The sequence below is a fragment of the Tursiops truncatus genome, chromosome 7 (assembly GCF_011762595.2).
Source record: "Tursiops truncatus isolate mTurTru1 chromosome 7, mTurTru1.mat.Y, whole genome shotgun sequence".
Taxonomy (NCBI): Eukaryota; Metazoa; Chordata; class Mammalia; order Artiodactyla; family Delphinidae; genus Tursiops; species Tursiops truncatus.
Genome location: NC_047040.1, coordinates 38,065,076 through 38,084,010, shown reverse-complemented (window position 1 = coordinate 38,084,010; position 18,935 = coordinate 38,065,076). Strand labels below are relative to the sequence as shown.

General features: G+C 39.0%; 1 protein-coding gene across 9 annotated transcripts in view; it reads right to left on the bottom strand.

Moving 5' to 3' along the window:
- Nucleotides 1-9,041: 9,041 nt before the first annotated feature.
- The window catches only part of ANKRD44 (ankyrin repeat domain 44), a 317,342-nt gene continuing 307,448 nt past the window's right edge, over nt 9,042-18,935 (bottom strand). For 4 of the 9 annotated variants that reach the window (XM_073807446.1, XM_073807441.1, XM_073807442.1 and 1 more), the window contains exons 25-29: nt 18,674-18,756; nt 16,632-16,714; nt 15,672-15,763; nt 14,854-14,889; nt 9,042-13,287 (exon numbers count right to left, since the gene is read on the bottom strand). In XM_073807446.1, the coding sequence (XP_073663547.1) occupies nt 13,040-13,287; nt 14,854-14,889; nt 15,672-15,763; nt 16,632-16,714; nt 18,674-18,756 (542 nt within the window). In that variant the 3' untranslated portion in view covers nt 9,042-13,039. Of the gene's footprint in view, nt 13,288-13,677; nt 14,890-15,671; nt 15,764-16,631; nt 16,715-18,673; nt 18,757-18,935 lie in introns of those variants that run through there. The other 5 variants (XM_019939220.3, XM_019939221.3, XM_033859922.2 and 2 more) reach the window with 3 other exon arrangements.

Sequence of the window (18,935 nt, the reverse complement as noted above, 5' to 3'; positions counted from 1 at the left end):
GCAACGGGAGAGGCCACAACAGTGAGAGGCCCGCGTACCACAAAAAAAAAAAAAAAAAAAAAAAAGAATAACAGAAATAACTTGTGTTCTTCTAACACTTACCCTGAAAGAATTCCAATGTGCTCCATAAATACTACCCAGTTCTAATTCCCACAGCAAGCACCCTTGTCTTTATTTTAAAAGCGGAAGGGGAATTTCCAGTACCTTGCTGCCAGATAAAGGGTAAGTGCTCCCACGCAGGAAGGGCAAGGAAACTTGCTCCTCTCCCCCACCACAGCCCCTGTAGCGTGTGCAGTGTAACCCTTTGCATGCTATGGCTGGGATAAAGCACACTCTGCTTCATAACTGGTCCCTCAGGGCTCCTATTATACATGGACCCATACATGACCCATGGCCTCGGATCCCGAAGGGTTAACAGCCTGGATTGCTGTTTAGAAAAATAAAAGAAAGAAAAGAAAAAGAAAACGTTCAATTATATTAATTTTCTCAAAATGCAGGATGGGAAATACTCAAATAAGGAAAATATGTACAGAAACATGATACCAGTGCCTGATTTAAATTGATGCAAACTAGATCTTTAAAAACTAACTACACAAATAATTGCATGCATAAACAATATAGAACCCAATTTTATACAATGGCAATAAAAGCTGAGCATGCAGTAGAATTATATATATTGGAAAAGATATTCAATAGATTGAAACTGCTAAAATTAAGAATCTGAAAAAAATTCTCACACTTTCATGTTGTTTTCTATACCAAGGCAATAGCAATTTAAAAGACTTATCCTGGAGGAAAATTAATTAAGGAAGAATAGAAAAGACCAAATGTGGGAATGGAGTTGGTTTACCGAGAATACTTGATTTCTTCAAGGATCCTACTGAAATTGGTCCAGGAACGGGTCCCGCAAAGGACCATTGGCTGGAAAGGTGGAAAACCAGGGAGTTTGTGTCTTACTTCAGAGCTCACTTTTACTGCATCATCTTTTTTTTTCCTGCAAGTGTGGGACAGTGCAGAATACAGTGCCTACCAGTATGATTCCAGTATACTGACATTGGGTACCAGAGGTTTAACACACTCTAAAGCTTGCCTTGGAGACTCTGGACTGCCCTGATATCTTGTCCTTCCATCCTGAGCTTTCACCCAGGCCCCTCTGCCTATATTCCAACCGGTGGGCAGTCCTTTCATCTCCTTTCATCTGCTGGCCAGGTCTCAAGGACCACTAGTGTTTGAGGATTCAGCAAAGTGACACCATCTGGAAATGCTCATCATTGCTAATTTGGAAACCTGTGGCATTTTCTTGGAAGGGCCAGATACAATTCATACATTCACTTATTAAGTTATTCAGGCACTGTCTTAGGTACTGAAATAAACATGGAGTAGAATAAGAGGCAACAGATATATGTAACTAAACGCTAGGGCTCCAAGTGGCTTAGTCTCTGTGTGGGAAGCACAGTCTAGTTTCCAAGTAGTAATTAAAAAATATATTTCAATATTTATTTATGTTTCTCAAATAATATTAAAGCAGTCTCAATTCAATTCCTCATACGTACAGACTTTGATTACCCAGAGCCTCATATCTTAAATCCCCCCTGATGGCAATGCTACCTTTCTCCGAACTCTTTGTTATTGATAGATTTAGCTGCTTTCTCCTAGGCCCCTAGGTTTTTCTTTTCTCTTTTATTTCCTGTTTTTAAATCACCCCTTGTTCTTTCACCCAGAAAAGATCCAAACTGTCCTTTGGCATGTGGCAGGGAGGAAATGGGGAGTAAGGAGCATAGACACAAGAATATTTCATCTTTATCACATATATAATCATATAATTACAATGGAAGGTAATATGATCAACATTACCATTGGCATATTCAGGGTACCTTGGAAACACAGAGGAAGAAATCATTATTTCTGCCTTTTGTCTGCAGATAAAAGTTTAGGAAACACTTGAGAAGATGACATTTGATCTGGGTCTGAAAAGTTGAGTTCAACAGGCATAATAGGGGAGGTGTATTCTAGGTAGAAGGACTAACAGAAATGGAGGCAGGAATATATGAAAGAGGAGAACCTCAGCTCTTCCAAAACGTCTACAGTGTAGGGTGGATGAGGGGTGCGAATGATGGGAAATGAAGAGATGGGGCAGACGCTTCTTCAGGCTACAGAGCTTGAACTTTAAAAAACACATAGTTTTGGCAGCAATTTTGAAAAAAGATTGAAGAAGGGCAAGACTGAAAGCAAAGAGATTAGCCAGGACGTCACTGCAGTATCCTACAATGAGGGTCTGAAATAGGAGTAGTGGATAAAGAAATTAGGTAACTGGTTCAAAAGACATTTAGAAGACATGGAAGGAAGAAGACTTCCTAACCAACTCGATAAGGATAGCAAAGGAGAGGAGTCTAGGATGTCTGTCTTGTTTTCAGCTTGGAGACACAGGATGAATTTTAATGCTACTGAATATGATAGGTACTATAGGTTGCTCAAGGAAGAGAGGACAAAAAGTGTGTTTGAGTATCTATGGAACAAGAAACTGGTGGAGATAGTGTACATGGTGCTTCAGAGTTCTAAGCTATGGAGCACGTTGGCCATCTGACATCTCTCTAACACCATCCTGGAGTGGTGGTGGTCTGAAAGTCTTCAGTGAAGGGACTTTACAATCAGTCTTGTAGGAACCACATCTACATTTACTACACATTTTTTAGATAGCTTTTCATGACTTTAAATTTGTTTTGCTGTAGTTAAAGCCCATTGATTTTCTTGCTCAGAGAAGGAAGGGCACATCTCCTTAATCTCTTCTGTCTAAAAGAAATTCTTCATCTATTAGTGGAAGGACTATTAGTGCAGTCAGCCTTCAATCATGTTTATTCCCAAGCATATGCATATGCCCACTCTACTGCTTCAGATACTGTAGGTGGTTGGCAGTTACTCTGTTGACTAATGGATCTGGTCTAAGAATTTAAAAAGTCAGAGCTGGAAGGATATGAGAAGTTACTGACTCAAATCTCCATATTTTACAGTTGAGGAACCCTTTAAGCTGTTTAAATTCAGTTCCTTTTACTCTTCCTAAAAGGATGTATTCTTCAATTCTTAATGTATCTGTGGTTTTTATTGGAGCATCTCCAAGTGTTCTTCATTCGTCTTTAACTAGGGAGTTTGGAGCTGGTTCTAACGAACAGAATAAACCCAGCACTCATTAGAATGACTAATATACCTCCAAGTTCCTATCTATACATTCCAGTCTCTTTTTGTTTTAAAATCTGTACTGCAAAAACAATAAGCAACATAAATGCAGAGCACAAGTTGCCCACAAACCTAGAAAAATGGTACAGATGAACCAGTTTGCAGGGCAGAAATAGCAACACAGATGTAGAGAACAAACGTATGGACACCAAGGGGGGAAAGTGGTGGGGGAGGGTGGTGGTGGTAGTGGGATGAATTGGGAGATTAGGATTGACATGTATACACTAATATGTATAAATGGATAACTAATAAGAACCTGCTGTATAAAAAAATAAATAAAATAAAATTCAAAAAATAAGAAAAAAAAAGTTGCCCACAATTCTGTCACTTAATTAAATCAGTGTTTTAATTTGTCTACGTTACCTTCTAGCTCTTGCTCATAAACATATTCAGTTCTAACCTATTTTTGTAATATAAAACAATGTATATTCTACATTTTATATTTTTATAATTTAACATTATATCAAGTACATTTTCCCAATTAACTACAATTTCCCTACTTCCTTATACCCTCCTCCTTCAACATTGTTGGGTTAAATCCTGCTGTATCTTTGTCCATGATGGTATACATTTACACTGTATAGACACCTATAAACATAAATATGAATTTTAACAGATGTCCTCTGCTTTGTACTACCCAAGTTACTCTCATGTCATGAGGCTAGCAGCAAGGAAAATTAAGATGGATTATTAATATATACTGGAAAATATGTCCTTATCTCTAGGAAATGTTGTTAGCATCATGAAAGGCTTTTCTTTTTCAATATCTGAAATGTTGTGGGAAATTAATTAGTTTTCTCAATCTAATTTCTAGTGTCAGCTGTGACATCACAAAGCAAGCTCCCAGATGGCGCCCACTGAGCCCATTATCAGATTTTTTAGCACTGATGCCAAAATGAAGTAGGCCCAGCAGCCTCATCAAAATTTACATTGCTAATGTGTGGACCCTGTGTGGACCCTGTGAATGAAGTTAAGTAGAAAACCCATCAATTATCAGGTAACAGGCCTCTAACAAAGTTTCTACAGATGTTAAGTAATCATAAAATAGCAAGGAATAAATCTCAGGCCTGAAGAACATAAAACATGGCAAGTAACATAAAATCATGGGATGGACTTGGAGAAATCATTTCTGCAAAAAGAAAGTCAAAAGGGAACGATAAACCCAAGTCAGCTTTCTGGTTTTTGTTGTTGTTGTTTTAAAAATTGAAATTTCAGGATAAGTGAGTATTTTAAAGCAAATTTAGTTTTCACTTAAAGAGCAATACAGAATTCCAGTGAATTTAGTCTTTTGTCCTCTGTGGAAGGCCCACTGGGAAGTATTCAATTTTTCATTGTTGTCACTAAGACTGTCTGCTCCACACACTCCTTTTGTTCACTCTGCAGCTCTTAGCCATCTGTCCTGTTTTCTGGAGAGCCTCATAAACACATTTAGGTTAAACCATATGGACATAAAACCTGTCATTGTATTAGAGTCAAAGTCTGGTTGTTGTTTTTGAACAGAAATGCACTTGACCATTCTCACTTCTTCAAAAGCTTCATCCTAACCCTGGAACCAAACATCAGTCTGATAATAAATCAGTTTTGAGTGTGTGTCTTAAAGTAAAACACCTGAAAAACAGATGCTTTGAAGTGGCCAAATTTTCTCATCAATTCTGCTCAAATTCTATTTTAAATGGCTTTCAAGCCATTCATTATATTGGCCTCCTCAGTTTTTTACTTCTTTATCTCCAGTGCTTTTTCCTTCAATTTTCCTCAACCACCCACTCCTGTGATTATGTCCTTGACTTTGTCAACATCAAAACTGTACCACTTCTAAAATCTTTACTTCAAGCACCCCATGTTTTGCTTACCAACTCTGGAGCTACAACTCAACAATTCTTCCATCTTACCAAGCCCTTCAGTCCAGTGACTGGGCCACTTCCTCACTCTCCATCACCTCCCTCATGTCTTCATTTCCCTCCTTACCTGGTTTAGAATCCATGATCTATATAATCATGTCTATTGAAAACACCGCAGTTCCATAACTCCCCTTGGGCTCATTTGGCAAGCTCTATCCCTGTTTAAGTTCCACTATCTACTTACTCTATGCCTGTACCAACATTGATGAAAAAACCCACCAGGATGACTGCTACCACTTAAAATTCATGGTCATAAATCTCAAGTGTGCCAAGCCTTACTCAGCAATCTTCCTCTGCTGCTCTAAAATGTTCCTTCTAAAATTACCCTCCCATCCCTTCTCATACCTTCTTCTTGTTCACTCCCAGACATTCCCCTTAGCACTGATATACTACATACAGCATCTCCTATCTTAAAAAACAAATACTCTCTCTGGTCTTCACATCCCTCCAGCTATTGCCTTATTTTTCTTCTTCCTTTTACCTTCTCCCCTTTCTTTCCTTCATTAAGCCATCCTCTTTGGATTGTTGCCCACCCCCACTCTGATGCATCTGTTCTTGCAAAAGTCACTAATAAACTCTATGTTGCCAAATCCAATGGTCACGCTGCATCATATCTTGACCTCCCAGAAGCAACTGAGACAGAAGACACAACTGACACTCTTTTCATACATTCTTTCTTTCCCGGGTTTCAGGGACATTTAGGTTTCTTGCTTTTCCTCCTGCCTCACTGGCCACTCCCTCTTGGTCTTCTCTGTTAGACCTTCTCTTCCTGACGTCTGAATGTTGGAGTGCCCACAGTTCAGGGCTCATCTCTCTCTACATTTACTCCCAGGGCAAGCTCCTCTGCTCATCTATAATTTCATTGACCTCAGCCCCAGCCTCTCTCCCAAACTCTAGACTGTTTACTTGACATAAAACCATCAGCAAGGTCAGTCAACTCTGTCTTCAAGAGTACCCAAACTGTGCCACACTCTGTTTCCCTTGTTGCTGTACCAATCCAAGCCACCATGTTGTTACTCCTCTAGACTAGCGCAGTAGCCACCTAACTACTCAGTAGGGTTCCTCTCTTGCCTCCCTACTGCAGAGTGGCCTCTTAAAAATGACATAGGAACACAGCCATTTTTTTCTGCTTAGATTTCTCTAGTGGATCTTTATCACATTAAGAATAAAATAGAAACTCCTTCTCCTGGATCAAAACATTTTTACAAGATCTGGCCTCAGACCACTCGTGATCTCATCTCACACCACCCTTCCCTACCCCACAAGTCTCCAGCCACACTGGCCCCATTTCTGTTCCTGGAACATGCCAAGCTCATTTCTGCTTTTGGTTGTTGGCACTGGCTGTTCCCTCTCCCTGTTTCCTCCTTTGATCTCTATACGGCTGGCCACTTCCTTCACATTCAGATTTGAGTTTAGACATTTGTAATTCTCAGGGAACCCAACTAAAAGGAATATGAGTTATTCAAGTTTTCAATTTTGCTGGGTGCTTTATCAACTGAACAGAAACACAGGTAAGATTTTTGTGCTCTAGGTACTGCTTCAACTTTTTACTTTTGAAAATTATAAAACTCTTCTAGATATTAAATATACTTCATTAAATTGTCTTTTAAAGGTAGAAAATGGTATTCTAGAAATTGTGTCTACCAGTGCCCAGAGAACCACGTGAGCCAACAGTGGTTTCTTGCCAGATCTTGCCATGGGACTGTGGGCCAAATGTTTCTGTCTTTATGAGCAGGGTTACCCCAACTGTGAAGAGGATGCAATCATCCCTTGCTTAAGACAAGAAATATACCTGTGCAGGCCTGCGTTTTTGTGTTTAACAACAAAGGAATTAAGTATTTGTTTCAAATCTGTGTAGCACTTTCCTCCACTCACCTGCGTGTGATCTCACCTGGAGAAATACACAACCAGGGAACATGGGCTCGACATTGCCTTCTGAAGTTCTTTTTCTTAAGCTTGGGAGCGCTCTTTAGGAGGGGATGCATAGTAGAGCATCTTCATGCAATTCCCTGTGAAAACAGATTTTAGAATATGGCTGGCTTCACAAGTAATACACTGATGAAGGAATGATTCAGAAAAAAGAGGAGAGCAAGTATATGAGCAGTGAGGTGGGGATGCATGGGCATTGGGGGTGGGGGGATTGTACACCGGGCTGGGTGGGACATTTGGTATCCCTGGCTCACCAAATGCTAGTAGCAAGCCCTCCCACTCCCCAGTCACTGTGCCAACCACTTATGCCCACACCTTTTCGATCACTCCCTGGAGTGCTTGAAAATGAATGAATGGCACAGCCATTATCTTTGCTGCTTCATATTTTACAGCAAATGTACCTTCAGTATGAAATCTGCTAAAGAGACCACTCATACAGTACTTTTACCCACAGTATTTTTAGGTTGTGTTAAGAGCCTTTGAGCTTAATGTCTTTGGCCTTGCAAGCTAATTCTGGAACACATTAAGTGTGTTAAGTGAGGGACAGATGTATGGGGATCTAAACCTACTGAATGGCATTAGGGAGAGGAATCCTTTGACAAGCAGTTTGGAGACAAAGCACCACATCGATGTCCAACAATACAATTCCAGCAGCCATCAAGGGACTGAAGCCCTCAGTCCAACAACCCATGAAGAATCCTGCCAATAACCATATGTGTGAACTGAGAAATGGAGCTTTCCCTAGCCAACACTGGGATGATAGCCTGTGAGGGACCCTGAGGCAGAAGACCCAACTGAACCATGCCTGGACTCCTGACTCACAGACACTGTTACATGATAGGCACTTGTTGTTTTAAGTCACTACGTTTTAAGGTAATTTGTTAAACAGCATTAGACAACTAATACACCCAGTCTGCTCCAAACTACAGGAAATACTCATCTGCAGTCTAATTCATGCTTTATAGTCTTCAAGACTGAGAAACACTCAGGTCTGTATACTTGAATAAGGAGTAGGCAAGGCAGGGTAGTGCAAAACCTCCCTGAACATCTCTAGCAGAAAACAAAAAAAACCCCACAAAACATTGTATGGCAGGTCAGCATAGAGGAGAGAACATCTATAGGCACAAGTGTGTATTCAGATCACTAATTACACAAATTTGAGCAATTATATAAGTTCTCTGGGATTGGATGTTTTCATGAAAAAGGTGGTGATGGGATTGGGCTAGACTGTGAGCACTGCTAACATTCTAGGACACTGTGATCTGAGGAACTGGGGAAGCCACCCCCCCGCCCCAAATCTCTTTCTCATCAGCTGGAAACCCCATAATTAGGAAGCTGTTCCTTAGTGCTTCTAGAGACTGTTCCTGAGTTACTACCCAAGGGGAGACATTTTGAATGGTGAGACAGACGGAGGAGTAATTCTATGGATATCTTTAAGGACAGTGCTGAGAAGTAGGGTCTTGTGTTACTACAGAGCAGTTGAGGAGTAGTGGTGGCAGCAACAAAGGTAAGCGTGGTTGATTTCACAATTTTGAGGACCTATCAGGTTTCTTCTTTTCTGATATAGTGATCTATAATCACACTTCCCTCTTACTTTGGCTGTAAGGAAGTCTAGACCAAATTCAAGTTCAGTTACAGCCGCTGCATTAAATTTCAGGATTCCCATATTTGTTTGAATTCTTTTTCCTTGTCCTAATTTTTCTATTTCTAGTTTCACATGTCTTTGTTGCAAGCCAGCTTAAATTTTTATGGAAAAAGTTGGAGGCATAAACAGGTAAAATAAACATAAAATATCTGTTTGAAATTTTTTGCTCTAATTGTGATTATATAAACAGAAATAGAAAATACGGAGATACACTTCTATCTTGATTATTTTCAAAATTTAAGGTTATTTGGCTTTGGCAGGGGACAAAGGTTTAAGTTAGCAGAATAAGTGGTAAAATTAGCATAACTGGAAAAATTAAAGACAACACAAATTGCAACAATATTTGTACCGCTTTTATTTGTAAAAATAACCATCTGAATGCATTTCCATAGTATATTACAGCTAAGTACTTCATTACATTATTAGCATTCAGTAGTTGAAAAAGTATTAAACTGTGCTTGAGAAGATTCAGATTGGTTCAAAGTCATTTCCTCATTTTTACAGTCATGGCATTTACCAGAGTCATTCAACTCCAACTTACATAAGAAAACATTACAGACAAAAATCCCACTGAAATCATCCAACAATATTTTATGCTGTTACAAATATGTTATGCAAAATATAACACTGGCACCAGATTTGTATCATCGTGCTTTACAAAGGTATATTGCACATGCTAAAGCATAAAATATATAGACGAAACTACCAAACAAAAGATATTTGCATTGAATTTTTAGATCACTGCATAAGAAACGCTTAGAATTACATTTTATACACACACTCAGATTGTCACTATCTTAAAATGCTCTTGCCCTATAACACTGACCTATGGTTTACAGTTTTGTAAAAAGAAAGCAGTTTAGCACTGCAATATCAAACAATTCCTATAGAAAACTTTGCATCTTCATTTTCATTTCAAAGCAGGTAAAAGGGGAAGGAGGAAAAAGACACTTTATACATTCAAAGAAAGGCGGAAATGAAAACTCACTGGTATTATATTGCTCTGATAACACTCAAATGAAAAAAATACCAAACATTTCACAGAACATTTTCAGAATATACAAATATAAAAAGGCACTCTAACTTCATATTACAAGACAAAAAAAGGGATGAGTTCTTCAACCAACACAACAGATAAGCAAACCTAGTTGCTCAACAGTACGAAGAATTACTAGTGCAGCAAATCCATTTGATGTTCTTGTCCTAATTTAATAATAAAATAATAAACCAAGCAGCTGTTTACTGCCTAAAGTACCAAAACATACTATCGTGCCCTTTTAGTAGTGATAAATAGAAATCCCCTGAGCTATTTACTGTGGAATCATAGCAGATTTTAGGCAATTTGGAGATAGTAACATATCCACCCAGGATAGGCAGACACCGGCGAATAGGTAAGTGCGATGAAACATGATCCCCGTGGCTGTGGTTAAAATACAGTCTAAAAAGAACACATTAAGGTAAAAGCACAATGTTTTCTGTTTTTGTTTTTCTTAGAAAGCTATGTGGAAAATCTAGCTTTATTTCTAAGAGATGTATGTGAAAAGCAGAACTCATAGTTTTTAAAGTCGTTTCTTAAAGGAAAAGAATTGGTCTGGGGAAGAGGGAGAAAGAGAGCGGGGGCGAGAGATGGATTCAGTGAACAATTCATACCATGATTTCATTTTGTTCCTTTGTCTTCCTTCTTTCTAGCAGTGGAAGAGTGGGGAGAAGTCAGAACGCAGCTCCGTGGAGATAATGTCGCGTGGCTGCCACTGTTTTGCCGCAATGTTTCTTGTTCTCTGTGCTACTCTCCAGGGAAAAATGGTAATGCTGCTTCACCATTAAAGCAGGCGTCGCATATCCTGCTTTAAGTGCCAACTGAGCAAGATTTCCATTCACTTCTAGAAAAAGACTCCGCAGTATATCGTGCTTCTTCAGTGTTAGATCTCCCTTATTTTCAGGGTTTTGGTAAAGATAAGGTCATTACTGCTCATTAGCAATTTATCCACTTTTTCGAAACTCATCTTCTCGAAACAAACAGAAAGGACAGAGGGAGGAGGGGAACACAACACCAAGAATTAAAAAAACAATATGGTGGTGTCAGAATTTTTCAGTGAAATTAATACCAGTTCTTAGAAGTCCTCTGAACAAGTTCTCATTTGTGAAGAACCCAGCATGAGTTTTTAATTAAATCCAGGATATTACAGAGTAAGATTAAAGTCTTTTACAATTAGATGAAATATACAATACAGTATCTGTATTTGATCCAGACATGATAGAACACTGTTTTAAAAATATCTCACATATATTATAAGATAGAAATTTTCAGGGTGAAAATGGAATCGATTATAAAACGTCGGAGAGCACTACATTAATGCAACATGTTTCTTTCCTGTCTCTTCCTCAAGTGGAAAATAGCATGAGCTGGTGATTTTTATTTCTCTTCTTGGTACATGTGCCCACGCACTGACATAGTTTCCCATTAGGTTGCTGGGATCATGTGAGATTTTTTCAGCACATTCAGGATAATTTCTATATCTTTCTTTGGGCCACTTTTGGGCATATGATCCAGTACACACTTCAGTTTTCATCTCGCAGAAGATCACAAGACTGCAGTGTCTTTTAAGCTCTGAGCTGGCTACACACGGGCTGAGCCACTGATGTTTTACCCCTTTCCGACCGACGTGGAAGAACCTGAGGGCTGGCTGGAAACCTTAGGAGTGGAAATGCTGCTGGGCTTGGCCCCAGGACTGCGGGCCAGCCCAGGGAGAGTCCTGTGTATTTTCCGGCTTTTTCATGATTCCAAGTAAGACAAGTAGGAATTAAAACAGAGAACAAACAATGGATGTTTCCTCGGCATTTGTTTCATTTCAAATAAATACAAACACATTTACATCAAAAGTATATGAACATTTTCTCTAGTTTGGCAAAAAAATAAGCTTGTAGTCAACACATTATCAGTTACAAATGTTAAGCCATCAACTAGAAATCTGTGTCATAAGAAATATAAAACACAACAAAGACTGTTACGCAAAAAGATTACATTTTAACTCCATAGAAAAGCTATTTCAGTTCTCACTTCCACTTCGAAGGAAAACAATTTAAATCTTCCATTTTAGACTGAAGCATTTTGGTCCTCGTGGATAGCTGGTTGACGAACTACAGACATATATATATATAAATACATACATATACGTGTGCATGTGTATGTGCATAATCTAAAAAGTCTCATTCTTCTTTTTGTACAGCTATTCCAGGTGTGGAACGGGGTCCATTTGACCTAGAAGCTTTGGCAGAGGGAGCAGACACAGTATTCACTACGGTGACTTCATCATCAAGCAACTTTAATTGGCCTTAATTTCCACATTGCCCATTTCTACATCGTGCTTTCACTTTGTTCCCTTTTGGAGTCACACTTCCACTCACTGGGGCATGACTTTGACCGAGAAGCTCATTTAACATTTTACTATTGATGAACAATACTGATGGTTCTTATGTTTTCATAAAGTTGGTATTTTGATTTACAGACAAATTAATAAAGGGTAGTTTCATATTATATTTGCGTTATGTCTCAAAGTTTTGGTGCAATATAATTTTCACCTGAAATGTTACTGGAGAGATTTGGGTTCGATCACTCGGGTGAAAATTAGTCACAGGCTTGTTATGGGGATCACTGAGTGCTACCTTTATGTTAAATGAAGAAAGCAAGTTCAATTTCCGTGAACTTTTCCCTTCATCTGGCAACTTTAACAAAAATCCTCAAAAAGAAGTTCTGGATATTTAAGTGCTTACTATAGATAGGATATGAATAACTGGACTCCTTTAAAAAGATTATTTCTGAAGATGAAGGCATTATTTCTGAAGATGAACACCTCTACCTTTGGCTTCTAGTAAGGAAGTAAACATCAAAGTGAGAAGAGGTTTGAGGCATTTCCTACCCAGCCATTCCCTCCTCCTGGGGGACATGAATGTCATATTGATACACTTCTGAGAACTCACCGCCGAGTGAGTACACGAAAAAAAATCTTTTAGAGACCAGTTCCCTCTCAGTTGCACTATCCACAAAGAAAAAGAATTAAATGCATTTTTTTATTCCTTACTTAAAATGAGAGGTAGACTTTCACAGAAGTATCTCAGATCTAAGGAAAATATGAAACAAAGCAAAATCGAGGCCCATCTGTGTGAGTGCTTTGCCCTACAGCCTAGCTGCCTTCCCTCGGTTTAATTAATTCCTTCTCTACTGGCTTCTGGAAGCTCGGGCCCATAATAATACTTGAACACAACATAAACCTGGAATTCAAGCTTCTTTCCCTTCCTCCAACATGGGTGATCAAGGAAAAGCTTCTACGGTCCAAAGTCAAAACGTTTCCGAATCAGAATCATTTTCATTGTACCCATCCTCCGAGCCTACGTTGTTACTGCACAGGCTAACCATGCTACCCAGGTTGGAGAGGGTCGTCCTGCTCAAACTGTCTTTTTTAAAACAAACGAAGTTGACAGCCGTCATGGTACTGGAAGGAGAAAAAGTCATCATGGTAGCCAGAATGAGGGCCAGGCAGTCAGCCACGTCTTTGTTAGGAGCGCAAGCCAGGGCCGGGGTATGACCTGGGCGTAAATGCAGACAAGGCAGTGGTTAGTCCAGGCAATCCAGAGGTGGTGTGAGCATCCCACAGTACATCTCGAACGACCTCACACGCAGAGATGTATGTCAAGTTAGAAATCATGCCAGGCAAAGGAGTTATTTCCCACAAGTCATGCTTAGGGTGAGGCTGGAGGGGACTGGGAGTGGGAGACATTTGATGGAAGGTTTCGGGTTTTTTTCCTGCTTACATGACAACAACAAAGCATTATATTATCGGAAGTTAGGCAGAATTTCAGTCTTCGTCTAGTGAACAGAAACACGAGGGGACGGGGGTGGGACACAATTCCACAAGAAACAGCCACAGGACAATCAGAAAGATGTTTCCACCTGAGAGCACACGCACACACCATGCGCTTCGGGCTGGGGCCAGAGCACTCTCATTCTGAGAACAATGACTTTCCACTGTAGGTAATCGTGTGTCAGATTAGAAAGGATGTCAAGAATCAGATGTCTGTAAGAGTCAGTAACACCCTTCTGTCACTTCATATATACTTTCTATAAAGTATGCACAGGTAACTGGTTCTGGAGAAATGGAATCATTTGAGTAGATCAGACACAGGAAAGCACTTGCTGTATGTGATGAAATGTACTATCATTTAAAAGAAACTTAAACAGCATTTTAAGTAATATCAACACCACCAGCCAAAGTCCCGAGTCCTAAATGTAACAGATGTGTGGAAATTGCTATTTGCCACAGAGTTGTCATTCTCTGCCATTTGGACTTGATGGGTCCAGTCCAGAAAAGAAAACTATCTCAACTCACGAAGCAGGTGCCATGGGGAGGTAGATAAAGTCTTCTGACTCCATCTACTCTTATTCACCCTTTATTCTACTGGCTGGAAAGGGGTTCCAGCCCCTTGTGCTGGCTAAACTTCCTACTAACCACTCGCTCATTTATTCAGAGGCACTGGCTCAATAAAACTTAATTTTTTGCTGTGTTACCAGCATTTGACCTGATTTCTGCTCCTCTCCCCCCCTTAACAGATGATTCCTTTCCCTGGTATGAAAACAAACAAGAATGGACAGATATCTTAACATTCCATTCCACAAAGGTCCGTGATGAGTAAAGGAATTAAGATTGTAGTGCTGTACAAAATTGTCCCAAATGTTCCTAGACCTTTGGGATGTAGCTAAGCTCGGACACAAGCTGCAGTTCTACAGGCCTGGGGCTCTTGTTCCTAAGGTTGCTGTGGGCTGGACAAGCTTCAGATACAGCAGACTTACACTAGTTTATTCTGGTCTCTTTAGTCATTTTGCAGAAAAACTGTGGGCCTCTACATGCCAACCCCAAGGTGTGTATGTATGTATATATATATATATATATATATATATATATATGTATATATATAGTCGTGATAAGAAGGTGAGGGAGGGTGAGGCAGGAGGACCAAGGAGATGGAGTAATAGAGAACTTTCTGCACCTCCTACATGAGTCAGGTTGGGGACAGAGCGGGGTACATGCTAGGATAAATGGGGCTGCAAAACCAAAACTAATAGGAGTTAGCTAATGATGTCATATGGCTGCTTACTTCTGAGAAATAGGCATGAGCTGCTAATTCCAATACCTGTAATAAGCAGTTAATTGAGTTACGTTAATACATTTTAAAATACTTTAATTAAATGCTACAATTAATGCCACATTCAAAAAATTACGTAATTCATAAATAACCAGAAGTTCCTCTTTTGCTCCCCAAGGTTCAAAGGCATGGCAGTTTAATACAATTCTAGTATTCATTAGCTTTCAAAAGTTTTCAGGAAGCAGAGTAGAAAGCTTCTGTTAAGAGTTAGCTCATTTAGAAACGGAACGTGCTATAGATCAGAAGAAGCCTTTCAAGCCTAAATGTTAATTTAAAAATTTTACTCATGTTCCCCAAATATCCATACCGGAAATATGAGTTCTGATCTGTTCTTAAAAGAATAATAATAAGAGGTTTGATCTCAGAATGAACTGAAATACAAAGATTTTGTTTTAATTTGAGCCCTTGAGCATGCACTCATGACATGTATGATCCCTGACTCTTCAGCATATGCAGTTAGAATTGGGTTTGAATGCCAAGTTGAAAGTTTTTGAGTGTGTCTAACATATTTTAACCACCACGCTGAGGAGTTTGAGACCAGCTGCTGACATTACATGCACATGGAAGGCACTGGGGGGCTGCAGGGAGACTATATGTCTTACAACGACAGACAGGACAAATTATCCTTGTTTGACTGCTCACACACAGGGAACTTCCAAGGGGAAGAGAGTTCTCACTGCCTTTTTATCTAGCTCCTGGCTTTCTCATTTTCCTCTGGCTTCACCGCAGGTGCGAGGTACCTGCAGTAATGGCTTACTTTTTCCACTTACCATTTTCATCTACAGCAAGTACGCAAGCCCCTTTGGCTAGCAGCTCCTCAACGACTACCTTCAAGCCATTGCGTGCAGCAACGTGGAGGGGTCTAAAAAAGATAACAGCGAGCATCAACTATGATATATATTTGAGTGAGAATGTGGCATTTTGGGTAGTCTGAGTGGCTAAAAGAAAAGACTTGAGAATCTATAAATAGCACATGAATATTTTTACTTTTTCAAAAAAAGATATTTGTTCACCACATCCTTTCCAGGTGCTAATGATCCAGCTGTTCTTCCACGTTGGCCCAAATTTCTCTGCAGATATTACAAATACTCTACACCTCAAACAACCCTAGTGACAGGACACAAGAAGCCAGAAGAAGAACTCAAGCTCTGGTGTGTTTTCTAGAAGGTTCTTTACCCCTTGCTTTCTAGGTCAGCATTTGAATCACTGTTTCACACAGTTCATCGGTATGACTGGTATCACGATCACCCATATTACATAATCTTAAACCTCCTTGTTATTACTAAAGGCACTAAATGATGTTTTATTGAATTTAGAATACCTTAAAGAATAATATTATACCCAATATATTCTGCTATGCTGCTTAAGAATCTTAATGAAAAAAAATCCTAATATTCCTTTGCCCCTAAAACGAATGCATAGGTAATTTCCCAAAATGGAAAATGAAGCAGCTTTCGGGTCTTTCACGGTAAGGATTACACTGAATTATATTAAAATATAATTAAGAAAATAGCTTAGAAATGCTTCAAATGTATTCTGGGAACCTGATTTATAAAACTTGTTTTCCATTTGTAGTTTATGTGACCTTAAACTTCACAAAGGAGAAGACAGGTCTGTGCCTTTCACCACTGTGCTCCCAGCTCTAGCCTGGCATACAGCAAATTCTTATTGTTTGTTGAATAAATGACTATGAATGTGGGACTTGGTCAAACTTTAGTAGCCACACTTACGTCTGCAGTGCATTGTTTTTTGCATTAATAAGGCTCTCGTCTTGTATCTTGTCAAGTATTAACAAGGCACATTTTTCATGACCCTAATGAAAAAAAAAAGATAAGAAAACATGGGACAGAGATACAGAAAAGTTCTGGAAGAATCACTTCATTATGCTTTAAAGTTAAAATGTATGCCCCGTCTAATAACAAAATAGGCTATTTTCTGAGTAATTCTTTTTTCTTCTGAAAGCAAATGGTTAAACAGCCTTAGATTTTCAAAGATTCTAAATAAGGTCTATTAGGACTTGATGAATATAAATCTGATCTAAAATATTGTTATTTCTAAGATAACTTTTATAATTAATGTCCAGAGAGCTGAAGCAGAAGCTAGCTCAGCTAGGTCAGCTGGTAAACAGAGAGTAGAATTAGGAGTGTCCTTTAAATTCTTCAACAATGCTTTTTAAACACAAGTCAAGTCCCATATCCTTCCTCAAGCCTTCAAATACCACGTCAGTGATCCCATCACTGGAATTCCCATTGTATCTGTTACCTGTATCATTCATCATCACTGGCTGCCTTATATTATGAAGAGAATCTTTTTCAGGAAAGGTCATTCTTTTCTTCCTCATCCAGAAGATACCTCTGTTATCTTATGACTAATGATGGTTGATAACTTTTTAAAAATCAACTGATGAATCAGAGACACTTTCACAACTTCAGGCCTAGTGCCCTGTTAAGGGGTCGCCACTTCTTAAACCCTTGATACTCGAAATGTGGCCCACAGACCAGCAACATCAGCTTCACCTGGGAGTTAGAAATGCTGAATCTCAGGCTCCCATCCAGCCCTCCTAAATTAGTATTTGTATTTTAACCAGCTCCTCAGGCAATTCATTTGCACAATAAAGTCTGGGAAGCACTGTACTTATACTCACAAAAACACAAACCTTGAAATGAATTTCATGAACCTGAGCACATTTTGTGGTTTCCAAAGGCTTCTCAGAGCATGAAATGAGAAAATGCAACCAATGAAAGGAATAGCTGAGACTTCTGGTACCACTGGGTATAGATAACACCTTTAATACTACAACTATATTGAAACAAACCACCATCACTGGTGATAACTGGCATCATATTATAATGCCTTATAAGAGAGACACTTAAAGATAATTTTAGAAGTGTCCATGGAGTTTTCATTCTGATGTACTGCTGGAGGAGGGTAAATGGTTGTAACCTTATTATGGGGCAATTTGGTCTTAAAAATGTTCATAGCCTTAGACTCACTAATTTCATAAATAGGAATTTATTTAGATTATTATTATCTACACTTAGCATCATTTATAGCAGCATATATTTGAAAACAAGTAAATGTTTAACAATAGGGGATGGGTTGAATAAAGGATGGCATAGCCCTAAGGCAGAATACCACACATCTTCTAAAACACTATAATATATGATGTCTAAAAGAAAGATATTCATAATATATGATTCAGTAACAAAAGCAGGTTGTCAAACAGTATGATCCCACTCTCATAAAATCATACATTTATCTTTTACAGAAGCAGGAACCTTGAGCTACATGTGAACACGATGCTATTAAAAAAAACAAGCACATTCTTTGCATTGAACTATGCACCAGAAAAAAGGGGAGAATAGAAGCATACATGAGCACATTTATTTGCCTCATAGGAGAGTATTTTTTGGCTGTGTTATTACAATGTGTTCAAGTGGAACCAAATGAAAGCATGTGGAACTGATAACTGAGCTCCTAACCTGTGTTTAAAAGCAAAATGTGGTGCCACAACCATGAAGACAAATACAGTGGCAGCATCAAGCCAGACTGTGGCAAGACTTCAAGTGGCAAATGCCATGAAAGGCATAGCCCTTCAACCCTTGTGTGCGTCTGCCCTTTGCTTCCCCCTTTCAGTTCCACTGAGAGTGACAACAGACATCTTAATTAAGAGCCACGATACACGCTTCTGAGATAGATAGATTTAGGTATTATTGTTATTATCATTATTATTATTCTTCTAAATAACAGTGTTTCAAATTCATTTACATACTTTACTACTAGCCAAATGTAAGGGTGTGTTCAAGTCCTTATCCTTTACAGCCAGGTCAGCCTGGGCACTGTTCACCAAAATATCTGCAGAAAAAGCCAAAAGAAAGTTACTCAGACTACACGTTAATTACATGCATTTTGGAGAAGTTACTACCAAAACAATAACACATTTAAATTTGTACAGCTCACATAATCATATTTAATATTATTGAAGAAAAAAGGAGCAATTTACTGCCATAGCTATTCTATTCAAATCCAAGGTC